The 17,786-nt window shown below is 44.2% G+C and overlaps 2 protein-coding genes across 2 annotated transcripts; both read right to left on the bottom strand.

Moving 5' to 3' along the window:
- Positions 1-2,549: 2,549 nt before the first annotated feature.
- si:zfos-323e3.4 (volume-regulated anion channel subunit LRRC8C) lies at positions 2,550-8,515 on the bottom strand. The gene is made up of 3 exons (XM_049721066.2): positions 8,140-8,515; positions 7,244-7,402; positions 2,550-6,512 (listed from the first exon to the last, which is right to left on the bottom strand). Exons 2-3 carry the CDS (start codon positions 7,382-7,384, stop codon positions 4,221-4,223), a joined length of 2,433 nt encoding a protein of 810 aa, XP_049577023.1. The 5' UTR covers positions 7,385-7,402; positions 8,140-8,515; the 3' UTR covers positions 2,550-4,220.
- A 195-nt stretch (positions 8,516-8,710) lies between these two features.
- Positions 8,711-17,155, bottom strand: keap1b (kelch-like ECH-associated protein 1b). Its single transcript, XM_049721088.1, has 7 exons — positions 17,069-17,155; positions 13,382-14,363; positions 12,620-12,865; positions 11,800-12,476; positions 11,510-11,715; positions 11,266-11,442; positions 8,711-11,052 (listed from the first exon to the last, which is right to left on the bottom strand). The coding sequence occupies exons 2-7, from the start codon at positions 13,685-13,687 to the stop codon at positions 10,844-10,846; spliced, it is 1,821 nt and encodes a 606-aa protein (XP_049577045.1). The 5' UTR covers positions 13,688-14,363; positions 17,069-17,155; the 3' UTR covers positions 8,711-10,843.
- Positions 17,156-17,786: the final 631 nt, after the last annotated feature.

Raw genomic sequence — 17,786 nt, 5'->3', positions numbered from 1 at the left:
TAACCCTACCTCTAACCCTAACCCTCGCCCTAACCCTTCCTCTAACCCTAACCCTCGCCCTAACCCTACCTCTAACCCTAAACCTACCTCTAACCCTAACCCTCGCCCTAACCCTACCTCTAACCCTACCTCTAACCCTAACCCTCGCCCTAACCCTACCTCTAACCCTAACCCTCGCCCTAACCCTACCTCTAACCCTACCTCTAACCCTAACCCTCGCCCTAACCCTACCTCTAACCCTTCCTCTAACCCTAACCCTCGCCCTAACCCTACCTCTAACCCTCGCCCTAACCCTACCTCTAACCCTACCTCTAACCCTAACCCTACCTCTAACCCTACCTCTAACCCTAACCCTCGCCCTAACCCTACCTCTAACCCTCGCCCTAACCCTACCTCTAACCCTACCTCTAACCCTAACCCTCGCCCTAACCCTACCTCTAACCCTACCTCTAACCCTAACCCTCGCCCTAACCCTTCCTCTAACCCTAACCCTCGCCCTAACCCTACCTCTAACCCTACCTCTAACCCTAACCCTCGCCCTAACCCTACCTCTAACCCTCGCCCTAACCCTACCTCTAACCCTACCTCTAACCCTACCTCTAACCCTAACCCTCACCCTAACCCTCACCCTAACCCTACCTCTAACCCTAACCCTTCCTCTAACCCTACCTCTAACCCTAACCCTACCTCTAACCCTAACCCTCGCCCTAACCCTACCTCTAACCCTACCTCTAACCCTCGCCCTAACCCTTCCTCTAACCCTAACCCTCGCCCTAACCCTACCTCTAACCCTTCCTCTAACCCTAACCCTCGCCCTAACCCTACCTCTAACCCTACCTCTCGCCCTAACCCTACCTCTAACCCTACCTCTAACCCTAACCCTACCTCTAACCCTCGCCCTAACCCTACCTCTAACCCTACCTCTAACCCTAACCCTCGCCCTAACCCTACCTCTAACCCTACCTCTAACCCTAACCCTCGCCCTAACCCTACCTCTAACCCTACCTCTAACCCTAACCCTCGCCCTAACCCTACCTCTAACCCTCGCCCTAACCCTACCTCTAACCCTACCTCTAACCCTACCTCTAACCCTACCTCTAACCCTACCTCTAACCCTACCTCTAACCCTAACCCTAACCCTTCCTCTAACCCTACCTCTAACCCTACCTCTAACCCTACCTCTAAACCTCGCCCTAACCCTACCTCTAACCCTAACCCTCGCTCTAACCCTACCTCTAACCCTAACCCTCGCCCTAACCCTACCTCTAACCCTAACCCTCGCCCTCGCACTAACTCTAACCCTAGCTCTAACCCTAACCCTCACCCTAGCTCTAACCCTACCTCTAACCCTAGCCCTAACCCTAACCCTACCTCTAACCCTAACCCTCGCACTAACCCTAGCTCTAACCCTAACCCTCGCACTAACCCTAGCTCTAACCCTAACTCTCGCACTACCTCCAGCTCAAACACTAACTCTAGCTCTAACCTCAACCCTTACACTAGCTCTAACCCTAGCCCTAACTTTTTTTGGTCCCACTGAGATTCGAACCCGGGTCGCTGGGGTGAAAGCCCAGAGCACTAACCATTACCCTATGGAAGCCTTGCTCTCAGTGCATGGGATATGTATGGCTTTATGGTTACACGAGCAACTGTGTAAAATGTTTTGGGTCCCACTGAGATTCGAAGCTGGGTCGCTGGGGTGAAAGCCGAAGCACTAACCACTACCCTATGGAAGCCTTGCTCTCAGAGCAAAGGACATGTATGTTTTTATGGTTACACGAGCAACTGTGTTGCAAATTTTCTATGATAAAATTTTTTGGGTCCCACTGAGATTCGAACCTGGGTCGCTCGGGTGAAAGCCCGAAGCACTAACCACTACCCTATGGAAGCCTTGCTCTCAGTGAAAGGGACATGTATGTTTTTATGGTTACACGAGCAACTGTGTTGCAAATTTTCTATGATAAAATGTTTTGGGTCTCACTGAGATTCGAACCTGGGTCGCTGGGGTGAAAGCCCGAAGCACTAACCACTACCCTATGGAAGCCTTGCTCTCGATGACAGGGACATGTATGTTTTTATGGTTACACGAGCAACTGTGTTGCAAATTTTCTATGATAAAATGTTTCGGGTCCCACTGAGACTCGAACCTGGGTCACTGGGGTGAAAGCCCGGAGAAGTAACCACTACCCTATGGAAGCCTTGCTCTCAGTGCAAGGGAGATGTATGTTTTTATGGTTACACGAGCAACTGTGTTGCAAATTTTCTATGGTAAAATTTTTTGTGTCACACTGAGATTTGAACCTGGGTCACTGGGGTAAGAGCCTAGCCGACTAACCACTACCCTATGGAAGCCTTGCTCTCAGTGCATGGAACATGCATGGTTTTATGGAGCAGCTCACAAGCGACTAGCTGAAGACTCCACAGCAGATGTCATCACAACACGTTGTGTACACGAACACCTAGCAAAGTACAATTTAAAATGACACTTTCGAAGTACCCAAAGTTAAACTTACAAAAGAAAACCCATAACAAATAAAACTTACACAAGAAGAGCCCTAACGTGGCACTTGACAGCTGTCAGTGTCAAATGCAAAATGTAAACAAGGACCATGTGAAAATTAGGTCAATGCAATCTCCGGTTAGAATATGTTATTTTGTAGGTATTAACAAGTAGAATAGTTTTAAATTAGTCACAATTATTTAGGCAGATAATTATGGGATATTTTGGTACACTACACGAGGTAAAAAAAATAATAAAATGCATGATTAAGCTGATTTTTATGTTTTAATTGGCGAATATAAAAACAAGGAATAAGACGCCAGAAGCAAATTTCAAACCAGCAATCTAATGTGAAATTGGAGTAGATCTATTGGATAACAATATTTAGGCGTATATATACACGTTATTTAAAAACGACTATAAGTGTTATACTACGATACAAGTGTTTACCAGCTCAGTGGCCTAAGAGGAGAGTGTCCGCCCTGAGATTGGGAGGTTGTGGGTTCAAACCCCTGCCGAGTCATACCAGTGACTATAACAATGGTACCCATTTCTTCCCTGCTTGGCACTCAGTGTAAGGGGTTGAAATGGGGCCCCCCCTGCTGCTCATGATCATTGGGACTTTTGGCACTCAGCAGGGGTGTCAAATGATCAGTTCATCGTCACGTTCTGCAGGAGCCTGATCATTGAATCAGGTGTGTTTAACGAAGGAAACTTGGAATACATGGAGGAATGCGGGCCTCGAGGAATGCGGCCCTCGAGGACTGGACTTGGACACACAAACAAAACAAACAATTCACAACTCGTTCGTGAACGGGAAGTTACGTCATTTTCTTCTTCCTTTTGTTTTACGGCGAGGTGGCACCAGCTTCAATGCACATTACCGACACCTACTGGTTGAAGTCATGTGAACTGAAAAAAGACCAAATAACTTTAGGAAGTTATTCATTCCCTCTCGTTCATTGAAAAAAATCGTTCTTTTGTTGCCTTTGCCTTTTTTTTGGCCAATTTTTTTTTTAAAAACATGGGTGAGAAGCAAAGGAAACAAGACGGTTATAATCGCACATTATTCTTTTCACTGCTCGTCTTCTACAAAAAAAAAAATCGGCAGAGAACAAGAAAATTCATGTTAAGGTTCAGTGTCATTGCTTGACTCTGAGGTATGTTTACAAACTGACCTGCTTTTCCACATACAAGTCACAACATGACTAACGCAGTCTAGACTGAACAACCATAAAAGTGCTAGTTTGATGCTAGCGCAAAAATGATAACAGCAAAAACAACAACATCCTGTTAATTGTGGTAAACATTACAAAATGTGGTGGAATTTTTTTGTGTGTTTTGAATAATTTTGTTTATTTTTTTCTTTTACATTTCACTCAATATAAAATGCTGTAGAGGTAGTAAAAAAATGCAAACCTTGCTCAGTAATATGTAACGAATAAAAATATTTCAAAATCAGAGCCACATCTTTCTGACACTCATTGACTTGTTTTAAACGTATGAAATCAGTCTTCTTCCTCCGTTTGGTTGAACAGAACACAAACTGTATTATTCCGTGCAAAGAAAAGCTCCCTTCACGGTCTCACTTTGCTTGTTTGCCACCTGAAAAGCGGCAATGTGACACTGTGGGAAACAGTATGAGCCCCCCAAAAAATGCACTTGTAGCTTCTACGTGTAACTAAATCCCAAATGAGCCAAGATGGCCATTTAAATCAACTCAACTACTACTCAACAACCTTGTGCGCACTTGTGACGGCCACAACTCGAGAAGATTTTCTTCCACTACAAGCCCACTGGTGGTCAACAGGGGACAGTCCGTTACCTCCGCAGGTAAACCATCCAGGCGGTTCCCTTTGAGCTCCAGTCGGATGAGGTGGGCCAGGTTGGCTACTCTGGGGCTAAGGTAGAACAAGCAGTTGTTTCCCACATTCAAAGTCTTTATTCTTTTACAGGAGAACAGTTCATCTGGGAGGGTTTCTAAGGAGTTGAAAGCAGCGGAGAAGAACTGGAGACCCTGCAGGATGCCCACCTCGGGCGGGATGGCGGTGAGCTGGTTGTGCGAGACGTCCAAGTGCCTCAGCTTGGTGCAGTAGAACAATCGCGGGGAAAGCTTTCGTAGCTTATTCCAGCTGATGTCCAGAGTCTCCAGCGTAAGCAGCTTGCTGATGTGATCGGGGATGTAGGTGATTTTGTTGTGCCACAGGCGCAGGGTCACCAACCGCTGGCAGTGTTGCAGGCTCAGGATCTCTTCCACGGTGGTCAGCTTGTTTTCCTTCAGGTCCAACTCCTGCAGATTGCTCAAGCTGAAGACAGCGCTCGGGATGCGCTCCAACTCACAGCCCACTAACTCCAGCGAGACCAGGTTGCTTAGCTTCTTCAGGCTGCTGAAGCCTTGGATCTTGGTGCCTTCGTTGTAGATGCTCAAACGCTGTAGCTGCTGTGCGACGTCGGAGATGCTGGTGGGGATCTTTGTGAGGTTAGAGCGCAGGGTGAGGACCCGCAGTGCCGTGAGCTCTCGAAGGGAGTCCAGGTTGGCACTTCGGGCCACCTCGTTGGTAAGCGGGCCGTTCAGATGCAGTTCCTCCAGTCGCTGCAGGTGGTACATCCATTCGGGCACCTCATCGAGACTTTCAAAGCACAGGCGCAGGAACTTTAAGTGGTCTTTGAGATGGTTTAAGGCGGGCAGCTGGACCTTGGCCTTGCAGTAGATAAGCGACAGATCCCGAAGATTCTCCAGCTTAGCCACGTTAGGCGAGATGGAGACATTTTTAACCTGCTCCAATTTCAGCGACTCGATCTCGGGCAACTCGTAGACCGTGTCGGGAAGTCCCGGCAACAGAACCAGGTGGAGCTCCTGTCGGTCGCTGGCATTCTTAACCAGACGGGCGCGCAGCTTTTTGGCGGTCCATTCGTAGTTTAAGTTGAGCTGATGGAGTCGACTTTCGCTCACCTCGGAGAGAAAGAAAGCGAATCGTTTCGCGTAGAGGTCGTCGTATTGGTCCACCAGGTGGAGCAAGAAGGCGAAATCGTTCTTCACGTCCGGTATGTCGTTGATGCCCGTCTCTAGTCTGACGTGCTCATAGGAGTAGATCTTCAAAGGACGGTGGAACTGCCAATACAAAGTATAGATGCACAAAATCCCGTAGACGGCCACGAAGCAAATGTAGCAGTAGGCCAGTTTGGAGAAGAGATGAGCCTTGTTGTGGTTACAGCAATAGATGTCAAAACCGGTCAGCTCGGGAGGAACCAAGCAGCGCACCACGATCTCAATGTTTGGAGAAAGTGCCGCAGTGTAAATGATAATTAAAAGGAACTTAAAGACCTTGAGGGACGTTTGCAGCACGTACATAATGTACAAGATATCCGCCTCCTCGACGTGAGTTCTGAACTTTTTCACCTTCTCAAACAGAGCCTTAGCCTGCTCTCCTTCCTTCTTATCCAACACAGACGGAGCCGACTGAGATTCTTGTGTCTTCTTATCTGGATTGGATTTACACGAAGCGGATCGCTGAAGTAAGGCGGTCTCCTCCTCGTCGGTTCGCTTCTCCGTGGGATCTTTGGATATGGTGCTTCTCCTCCAGTTGACCAATTTTTCTTCACCTCTTTCCTCAGAAACCTCACTCAAGGCTCTGGTGGTCCAGGGGGAGTCAAAGCATTTTCCCAGGATGGTGACAAAAAGGTCAAGTTTGGAGGATGTTCCAGGGAACTTGAACCAAAAGCTGCTGGTCACCATGAAGATCATGGTGTGGATCACCACCAGATACGGGAAGTACTTTGCATACCAGTGCACAAAGCGCTCGTAGCAGTAGTGGTTGATGAAGACATACTGGTGGATGTCCAGGTTATTCTTGCGGCCGAGCACCTCCCGTACGACGGGATGGCTCGGTTTTAAATTGAGGCTTTCCCACGTCTGGTTCTCGCCGTAGTTGCGGATGTAGCTGCAGTCGATGGCGCTTGGCGTTGGACTGGTGAATGGACTCGGCAGGCAAGCAATCTTGTCTTGGGTGAGCTGGAGAGAACGGACAGAAGGATTCGTGGGCAAAGACCAAGAACAGTGGTTTAATTAGCCGATGGTAGCTAAAAGTTTACCATAACAACTTGAGCATGTGTAAATATTGCCTTCATCTCGAAAACCTTTGCTAATCTTTATATCGGCAATGACATAATGACTCTAAAATAAAAGAATGGGGAAGTACCAGATTTATTTCCACAACAGCGGCCCAACCTCACTCCAATAAAGACTTTCCATCTAACGACTGGAAAAGGTCGAGCTTTCGCAAGACTACATAATTAGTACCAGTCCTAAAAAAACTGAAGTGGAAGCTTTATTTTTGTCTATTCCAGGTATAATTCTTCATGACAGAAATATTGATTTTGTTAATCTTTCTGAAAGTACACCAAAGTAAACAATTGTTTTCCATTAATAAAAGAATACAGCACATGCTGCAAGCTTGTTATCAGTTTGTACTGCTACATTAAGAGCAAACCCGAAAAAAAAATCTTATCTAATACAAGACAATATAACTTCTGTGTGATATTCTTATACATTACACCATTACAGTTGTGAAGAGTCAGTTGGACCTCTCTGAAATTTTGTACGACCTGACAAGTTGAGACAAGTATGGTGTTTCCCTTGAATGGGTGTGTGTGTGTGTGTCAGACTACAGTGGAAGGAATCCATCCATTTATGTTCTATTGTGCTGTTATTATTCGGCTCACCAATCTTTGAATGGTGCTTACCTGTAAGGTGCATCCAAAGACTCCAATCATGAGCATGGCCACACACAGGTACTCGGAGAAAACGTCCCACCACGGCTTGAGCACACGGTACTTGGAGTTCTGCTCGATGCCGATGTTTCGGAATTCTCCCACTGGTATCATTCTGGCTGCTGGTCCACACTGAAGAAGACAAGAGCGAGAAATGTCATGTTTCAATGTCACGTGGCTCACGTTGCATAATTAGGCATCTGTTGCTTGAATTTGGATGCTAAATACTGGACAGTAGAGAAGGAACTCCCTTTTGGAAAACAAAATGAAACATAATATTTGTATAAATTTGTAAAAAAAAAAAAAAAAAACTCCGGTGTGTATGTATGGGTACACATCACGTTTCATCATTTATTTATTTAGCTATCATAAACGTCGTTCAAATGTGATTCAAAACATTGCTAGTAAAGATAAAAAAAAAATATGGCCCAAGTATTAAGATAATTATTATTATAGTCCCGGAACCGATGGAACAGAGAGCACGTGTTTGATGCAACACAATTCCAGGAGCTGCGGTATCGGGTCAGGTGTATATTTAGTCGATCAACCAGTTTGACAACAATGTGTCAGCCAGCCACCAGTTTTCTCACTTGGCTTTCACACACATACGAAACATGTCGAGATAACGTGCTTTGCATAATCCTTGACATGTTGCGAATTTATAGTTTAAGCAGCATTTAGATGCAATTCAACTGTTGATATGTTGAGTAGACAATCATCTAAGGTGCACGACTACAAAAAAAAAAGATTGCGAAATCACCAACATCTTCAAGTCGTACAACCTGACAAATTGTAACGATTTTTTTTTTTTTTTTACAACTATGCACAAACTTTAATATATAGAGTTTATTTAATTGTATTGGACTTACCTTTCGCGGCCGACAGGACACGCAGTGGTATCAGGTAAGTCTTGGGGGGCCGTCTTCATGGAGCCATAAGGAGGAGCGCACCGGTGTCAAGTTGCACGACATACCTGCACATCCAGACTGACACTTCAAAATAAAGCAATGGAGACGAACATAACCGGAATCAAACATTTCAAAATAAAGCGGGTTTAGATAGACGTCAAATAGGATTCTCAAAAAAAGCTTAAAGATGTGTACAACCGCCAAGTTGCAATTTCTACTTTTGCATTTGTTGTCAAGTGATAGTTTTAGGGAGAAAGCACCTGAAATTTTCTGGATTTAGGCTAAATGTCACATTAAAATGCTGACAAGAACATTTAAGTTAATATGAGTGTTTGTGTCATTTTATAACTTCTTTAGTTTTCTTTCAGTGTTGTTATTAACCTAAGATATACATATTTCCACAATCGATAATATGTTCAATATAGTGCAGTTTGTCGCCCTCTGTTGGTGTTAGTTTTCTTTTTAAATTGACGGGTTGAAACTGGTAAAACAAATTTTGTTGCTTTGCAATATAAAAACATGAAACTTAAAATACAATAAACTTTTTTATTATACAAGTATTGTACAGGTTTCAGTTGGAAAAATGTACAAAGCACATTTTAAATACTCTATTTTCCAACCCAGCTATAGATGAACAACAAAATCCCTTTCAAAGTGAACTAAATTCTTTACAAACAACCCCGCCCATACACAACAGGAACTTTGACTCAACAATACATGCTTGTTGCTTAAAGAAACACAACACCAGCCTGTTTCATTACAAAAGTGTCGTCAGCTCAGAGGAACGAGAAAATCAAATTATCTAATAAATAAAAAGGTGAGCTCTTCAATTCTGTACAATAATTATTTGAATATCAATGTACAAAACATCATGTAGAAACCTTTGTAGCTTAAACGGCTGTTACAAACTTTTTTTTTTTTTTAATTTGTCCTTGTGTTCAATTGTTGGAACGCTTTGGACAAACATGGTCACTTTTGTTTTTGAGGTCTGGTGGAAGAAGAAGAAGAAGAAAAGTCAACTTTCCAGAAGAGAAATTGGTGTTTTTACATTACAAACAAATCAAACATTGAGGAAGATTAATCAGTTAAAGTTTGAACAGCTCCAGTATCCAATATCCTCTTGATGTCATAATCCCAGTCTTGGCACTTTGATTATGGACCAGGTTCGACCTGTTTGACGTGCTCATCTTGCACTAAAATGTCATCTGGCCGATTTTGTCTTTAAGCCCCCAAATTTTCCTGTAGACTGCACATACGTTGAATACACAATGCGGAATGCTGCAAATGTGTGTGTGTGTGTGTGTGTGTGTGTGTATGAAGTGAGATACTCAGCAGACCTGCTACACAATTTGAAATCTAATAGAGGTCATCTTTTTTTTTTTGCAACGTCCCGCTTATAATCCCATATAGCGACCAATGCAAACGCCATTAATGCCATAGAAATAAAAAAAAAAAGATGTAATGTTTCAACGAGAAATTCAAATACTTATAAAGATTTGACAAGCCTTTTGTTCTTGTGAGACACCTCCTCACTTGGGAATTTAAATTACGACACTGAGCTGGTCAGCAAATGTAGCGTCTATTTTTGGGTAGCCATAGCTACTTAGCTAACTAGCGAACTGAGTTATTTTGTGGTAGAAATGGGCCTATTAATAAATAACTACCTCAAAATTCCTCTGGCAAACCACAGATGTGAAAAAAGGCACTCAAGTTTTTAAAAAAGTTAGGGTGGGACAATTTATGACACATGGGGCGGTGCCATTTTAGCCACGCCGAACAAATCAGGAATACTGGAATAGTGGAAAACAATTTAAGGCCGTATGGCCAACTTTCAGTAGTCCAGAATTTTCAGCAATTATCTTAACATGTATAAAGTATTCAGAAACACTTTATATGTACAGTATGTAGAATTCACTTTACAAGGTCATATTATATAAGGTACTTTTTTTTTTTTTTAATGATTGGTTTCGTGCCCTGGTCACCATATGTACGTTTTAAAACATTATTATTTTGTGCACCCTGAAAATAAAAATAAAATGAAAATAAAAAAGCCCAAACATTTAACCGACAAATTCTGAGGACTTGGAGAAACTGGTACATTTTAACCTTGCATTTTTTAAAACGAGGATTGGTGCTGATTAACAAATTAGTCTGTATTTGTTGCTTCTAGTGTCTTTCAAGTGTGAATCCCGTTGTCATGGGGACCGCATCATCTTGTCCCTCAGTACACTGATTTAAGTTAAAAATACACACACGCGCACACGCACACACACGCCGTTGGCACTTAAACAGCCCTAAAGTGACAAACAAGAGTGACTTTGAATTGGATGAGATGATAAAACCATTTTTCCTCCCTCAAATGACTCTTGAACGCAGGCCCTCTCGACCCCCTTTTAGCTAGAACTAAAGAGCCCCCTGATGAAACCAGTGCATGCGTGCAGCCCTTTCCAGTCCAATTTAGTAGTTGAGGCTTTGCTTGAGGACCTCAATAAGCCCAAAGTGAGCACAAAGACAGGACTGAGGTCTTGCTGGGTTTGGCAGAACACAAGACGGGTTCCAAAGAAGGTCGCCATTGATTATACTGCCGCTGACAGTGAACTTCAGACCTTTCAAGTTATAATACTGATTTGGTGTTCGCTCCAGAATCAATGTGTAACTTGTGGGTTTACAGTGCGCTGTGCTGCCGAGTGTGTTGTGAAAGCTCATCCCGTTCGGGTGTGGGACACAGAGGCGGGTCTTTCTGGCACGGCTCCATGGTAACGGCCACGCCAACGCCGCTACGCCCCGACGTCATGTGCGTTACCTCCGACCAGGTGTCCTTCTCGGGGTCGTAACACTCCACGCTGTCAAGGAACGTGCTGCCGTCATAACCTCCTGCCAACGCAAAATGGTTTCAACCATCAATTCCTAGGTTTTAGTTTGCTTTCTTCGTGAAATTCATTTGAGAGACACCTCAATCGCATGGGGGGATACGGCGGAGACCCAATAAATGTGAAAATCTGTAATTTGGAGCAACACTAGATGTATTTTGAGAACCTACTCACAGCACGTTTGGGGATAAAAACAACAGCTGTAAAACGTCCTCACCCAAAACGTAGATGCGTCCGTTGAGAGCGGTGACTCCCAGAGCACTGCGTCGGTGCCTCATGGAGGCAGCAAAGCTCCACGTATCCGTTTCCACATTGTAGCGCTCGACCGTGTTCAGTTGGTTTGTGCCATCGTAGCCGCCCATCACAAAGAGGTGATTGCCCAGAGCGCAAACACCTGAAAGGAGGACAAATCTTTACCAGGTCTTTTTCAAAAGAGAGCCAACCTCATGCTTGGTGCTCACCAGCTCCAGAGCGCATGGTGTTCATCGAGGCCACCGTCTTCCACTCGTCCCTCTCCGGGTTGTAGCACTCGCACGAGCTGAGCCGGCCGGCGCCGTCAAAACCGCCCACGGCGTAAAGGAGCCTGTTGATGACTGCCACGCCCACCCCGATACGCCGAGTCAACATGGGGGCGACCAGCTGCCACTGGTCCTTTTCTGGGTCGTACCTACAGAGAAAGAGCAGACTTGAGACTTATGGTCGCCGCGTTACACAATTTCCTCCGGCATTAACGTTATTTTGAGCGACTTACCTTTCCACGCTGTTGTGGTGAATGCACCCGTGAGATCCACCCACGGCGTATACCATGCAATCGATGACTCCCACTCCTATTCGGTTTCTGGGCACGCTCATAGGCGCACAGGGCAACCAGCAGTTGTTCATCGGGTTGTAGCAATCCAGTGAATTCGAGTCCATGTTGCCATCGGGGGCGTTGTTTCTCCCGCCCACGGCGTAGAAAAGCCCACTGATGACACAAGCTGCCAGGCCACTGCGAGGTACCTGCAGGTCCGCGAGCCGTAGCCAGGACCCCGTGCAGGGATTAAACGCCTCCAGGTAGCTGAGGGATTGCTGGAAGTAGCCCCCGGCTGTGTAGATGAGCTGCGGCACCTTGGGTGTTCGGCAAGAATTGACTTTGGTGGGCTTGTGCAAGGTGAGGTCCTGGAAGATTTGTGCAAGGTAGTCTTTACACTGCGGGTCCCAGTCAAGAGACTGGAGCTGCGCTTTCAGGAAGTTGGGGGTGAGGGAATGGCAGCGGACCGCGTGGAGTAAGGCCTGGACGTACGGCCGCCGGTTCTCTCGGTCGTAGCGCACCCAGGCCTCGCACGCCCGGAAGACTTCGGACTCGCAGCGCACGTTGAGCTCGTCGCGGCTGATGAGATTCACCAACTGGCAGTGAGATAAGTTAAAAAACTCCTCCTGGGTCGCCACCTGGAAAAGAGAATAGTACAAGGTCAGCAACTTTGAACTACCGCTGAGCAATCAACACGTTCACTCCCATTGACGTCAATCCTCCATTTCATCAGGGCTAGCAGTCAATCAAATTCAAATTGACATCTGTGGCTTGAGAGTACCTGGCTGAAGTTCATGTAGATGTATTCCCGAGCCTTTTGATGAAGCTCCGTGCAACCGATCTGCTCGGCGAAACTGGCGATGCCGATGGCGTTGCTGGGATCCAGTTGCTGGACCAGGAAGTCACAGCAGGCCTTGACGACGCTATCTATCTGGTACATGACGGCCCCGTTCATCACGTGGATCACACACTTCTCCCCGACAGAGATACTGGCTGTGTAGGCAAACTCTATCAGTCGATTCATCACCTGCAGAGCGAGTCGCGTAGAGTTACAAGGTTATCATCTCGGAGTGATGTTTGTTTCATACAGTTTGGAGATCAACCAAAATGTTCAAAAATAGTCCAAAAATATGTGGATTCTAAACCACAATGGCAAATCCCATAAGCGTGAGCATCTCAATGATTAACCGTGGTTACACAATGTGTGTGGTTTTTTTCTGCTGTGTGTTACCGCAGAGTACTGTACCAGCGATAACCACAGAGTTGAGCTGTTGCCGCCATAAAACTTTTATTAACTCTACAGGCCTTGTTTGCAGTAATATTTTAACACCGTTAGCTGTCACTCAATTGCAAAAAGAAGTTAACTATTGTTGGAAATGGTGGCGATAAAGGCTTGCTGATGGCAAGTTGATGGATAATTCGCACTAAAGTAAAAAAAATGGCAGGAAGATAACGCAAAAAACAAAAAGGAGAAGAAGAATCATCAACCTCACCATCCAAAACATCTCACGTCAAATCAAAAATTCAAATCAGTTTCTCTTACCTTGGGGTGGACGCCCTCGATGGACACCAGCTCCATGCCGCACTCTTTCAGGCCGTTGGTGAACATGGCCCTGAAGACGGGCGAGGAGGACGCCAGCACCACCTTGTGAGCCACAAAGTCCACAGCCTCCAGGTCCTGGTAGCGCACACGCAGAGTCACGTCGCAGAGCTGGCGTTCCATACGCAGCTCGTTCATGATGGCGAAGGCGGCGGCCGTGTGGCTCTCGAGCGTGTAGCTGAAGACGCGGTGGCCGTTGCGCGTGGACGGAGTCACCAGCGCTTTGCATTCTGTCAGGCACTCTGACATTTCCTTCCTTCGTCTCCTCCTCCTTAGTCTCTCGCACAGGAAACGTTTGGCGGTATCATGGCACCACTGGGCAAGTCGTGGGGGGAAAAATTGGGTGGGCTCCTCTGCTTTAACTGACTTTGAGTCAAATTGATGCAAACACAATGACTCCTTTGTCGAGTTCAGTACCTTTGTCAAGCTTTGTGACTCATTGCGGAGTTATTGGAGATCTCGTAATTACTTGCACTCCTACGTGACTCCGTTCCATCATACCAGTACTTGAGAATTCCATTGACTATGGAGAAAAAAGTGGCAGGAAAAAAAAAAAAAAAAATTCAACAGCTTCAATGAGAACCACTTACGGCTATTTTGGCCTTCAAAACATCTTTGCAAACATGTTCTTTAACTCGGATGGGAATGTAGTCCAATGCTTGCAAAATAAAGCTCTTGTCGTTCTTGACAGCCCATTTAACCGGTTTCTTGGAATGTTTTCAATCGGCACGACGAAAAACAGAAAAAAAAAATTCTGAAAAAACTCACCACTTGACAGAAGCTAAAAAAAAAAAAGTTTTGTGACCAAAAAGGTGTTGTCGTAAGAAATTAGTGGTCCTTCTGTAATTGGAAGTCCCGGCGAAGCAATTTGTTTTGTTTCCTTTTTTTTGAATCCTTCCAGCATTTGCATCAGCTCAACTAACACCTGTAACGAGAAGGGAGAAAGTGACATCAGATACCTAATCCGCTTAAAACGGTGTCAAAATACATCTCCGTGCCTAAACGTTAATATACACACACACACACGTATGTTGTATCCCATGACACGGCACAAATGTATTCCGAGTACACATTGGTGTACGTGACACTTCCTTCTTTGTCATGACGCCCATTTCAAGTCAGCACAGCACAAGTTCTAAACCTCCTCCAAACGTCTCCAACATTGCAGAGATGGTTTCTTCTAGTGTAAAATGACGCGTATGAGACGGGAATGGAAACTAAGCACTCCGACCAAGCTAAACGAGTTTGTACAGTCCCTTTTCAGGAACGAGGACATGAATAGATACTAAAGTGAAACTAATACGAAACATGGTTCCAGGTGGTAACATGCAAATATTTTATGTAAGAGGGCTGGTTTACGGCACAAATCACAAATATGAAAAAAACAATATGTATGGACAATAAATCTTTTTTTGATTTTTTTTGGTAAAATCTTACCTGGTTAGAACATAATTACTATGAAATCAATCCATTCCAATGGTTGTGTTGAGACTTCGTGGATACTTGATTAACTAAACCAGGATTTCACAGAGTGAACAAAAATACATGTTTGTTTATTTTTCAGAGCGGACTACAAAAACAGTGCAGCTTATTTTGTCAAAATAGCTTTCGGCGCCACGTAATTCAAGCATGCTTTTGAAGTTTTGCAATTGGGTGTGACTCAGTGACTCACAAAAAGTCTCATTCAGCATGACACAGTCTTTTATTTTTCCTTGTGTGGAAAAAAAAAAAAAATAAATGTAAAATGCCACAATTACATTTACTGATTATTTTATATGCTTGGTTAGCAGTTGGTGGAGGGAGGAGCCAAACTGTCTCAGGTATGATTCTCCTACCTACATTTCCACTTCCGATCAGAAAATTCTTCATTGGAAAGCTGCTCCAGTATTTGACAAATGGCAAAAGCGCTAAGGTCAAAATGCAGTCTTAATCAAATAGTTAGCGTCACCTCAATGTAGTGCGTTGCTTAACTCGCACACTGACAGTCACTGTACACTTCAGCTTGGCAGTTTTTTTTTTTTTGCATTCAGAACAAGTTCCTGGTACCAGCTAACACTTCTCAAAGTGAGCTGAACACATGTAAAAAATGTGATCATTGTTCAAAGGAAACTTGGAGGCGAACATGTCAGGCAGAAAATTTAATAGTTTCACGTGGGGGCAATTACAGGCTTGCTATTATTATAAATGTTATTGCTCAATCTAATTGGGTCATTTTCCTAAATGACAGATGATTTAAAAGCAAAGACAAACATTCAGTATTCTAACACTGTACAATAGGAGGGATCGCTCCATAAAATATTATTACGATTTTAGCATTAAATGGAGGACGTACAGGGCAGCAGAAGCACGTGTTGTATTTTTTTTAAGCTAACAGTTCTGCTGTTGAAATTGCTACACTTCCTTCTAGCACTTTCAACCAACCTGACAAGGTATTTGTTATGTTTATTACCTATATTTTGGCATGTTTTCAAAGACAGCAAACGCTAACCTTGGGCGTTTTGTTGTCACACCATGGGAGCAGATACACAACATATAAGTTGATCAACGACACACTGCGCTCTGCTAAATACAGCGTGAAAAGGCTTTTACACAGAAGCACAGGTGTGAAACACAAGGCCCGGGGGCTAGATCCGGCTGGCCCTATCATTTGTTACGGCCGGCTAAAGCAAATATAGTGTGTCTACTTTATGGGTCTTGCTAAATGGATTTGCTCTTTTCCATTTGGCAGAAAATCTGCACAATTTTTAAAATAAATATTACAAGACAAGTGGGAGCAATGTACTGTACAAGTATATGTAAAACAAAATATGCAAAAATATGATTTAATGATACATTTATGATTTTTGCAACCCTCTGGAGGAAACCATAACGACTAAGCGACTTGTGATGATCATAACAACTGGATTGACACTAAACCAGAAGATCGACTTCTATTTCCAATACATTTGGTTTACTCCACAAGTTCATTCCAGTTTGAGACTCTCACTTTCTGTCCCTCAATCCAGTTTACACAATTGCTTCTGCAGCTTTTCTCTTTCCATGCAGTGCTGACTGCAAATGGCCAAATGAGGACAAGCCACTAAACTGGAGTACGTTTGATCACTGGCATGTTGGCACCGACTTAGCCTACTCGGTGACTCATCCTGAACTCTTCACGGTGGAACTGAATGTACTAAAACATGACCCACAAGAGAAGTCGAATCTTACATAATGAATTTACACAGAACGGGACTGCCGTGCACTCAACACACACACACCATTCATAGCGTCTTCTTGATTTTTTAAATCACCCAATCGTCATCCACGTCTGCACGCTGCATTTGGCGCTTGTTTTTACTCAGAAACACCAGCGCTAAAAATAAAGACGTACTACATTCATGGAAACCTTTAGGTTAAGAAAGATTCCAACTCTAACAAAAGAGGTTGCTACTCAATCTAATCAAAGTGAACGAGCTACCTACCTTCAGATTATAACAACAGACGGTAGCTAGCGGCATTTAAATCGCTTCGAAAACAAGCACGCTAAATTGGGTTCAACGAGCCGTGTCGTGATAGTATAAACAATAACACGTTTTTGATCCACATACAGGTTAAACTTGATCTTAAATCTGTCAAAAAAGAGATACTCACGTCGCGCAGTCGAGTTCCTCCATGATAAACTGTGCGCTACATAAGAAGGGGGAGGGAGGTGGGAGGCGGGGGAGGAGGGTGTTGGAGAGGGGGGGGGAAGCGGTAACTCACCATGACTAAGCATTGTGCGAGGGCCTCCCCTCCCCTTCACAATAAGAGTGTCCCGACGTGGCCTCAGTTGACACGTAACGAAGGACAATAGGCTTAAGTCAATATCTGCTTTTATTTAGAAAGGATGAGTGAAAGTGTTGTACTGGATGACTGCCAGCTCAGCTAGTCAAACTCACGAATGTACAACATGACAGCATTGACAAATTCATCAAATAAACGCGGTTTGAATACTGTTGAATAATGGTTTTATTTATTTATAATAATGTTGAAATTTACAGTCCTTTTACAAATATTACGCCCCCTCAAAAACATTCAGTGGCACGGCAAAATGTTAATCAGCAAAAATGAATGTTTTGATGTAATTTCGATCAGTTTAGACTAATAATATTTACTGTCGTATGTCACTTCATGTAATGAATGATTGTTTAGTTTTATTAGTAATCTGGCTGTCTTAAGCAAATGCCTCTAAACTTCCAATTGTTATACGGACAACTGTCTATTCTACTTACAACCACAAGATGGCGTTAAAGGGCCATACTGGAGATGAATAGGGAGAATCAACATTAATCTTTCAAATCTATTTTTAAGCTTTCCAAACCATTGCATT

This window comes from Syngnathus scovelli, chromosome 5 (assembly GCF_024217435.2).
Source record: "Syngnathus scovelli strain Florida chromosome 5, RoL_Ssco_1.2, whole genome shotgun sequence".
NCBI lineage: Eukaryota > Metazoa > Chordata > Actinopteri > Syngnathiformes > Syngnathidae > Syngnathus > Syngnathus scovelli.
Note: the sequence above shows the minus strand (reverse complement) of the source record. Positions and strands in the feature narration are given on the sequence as shown.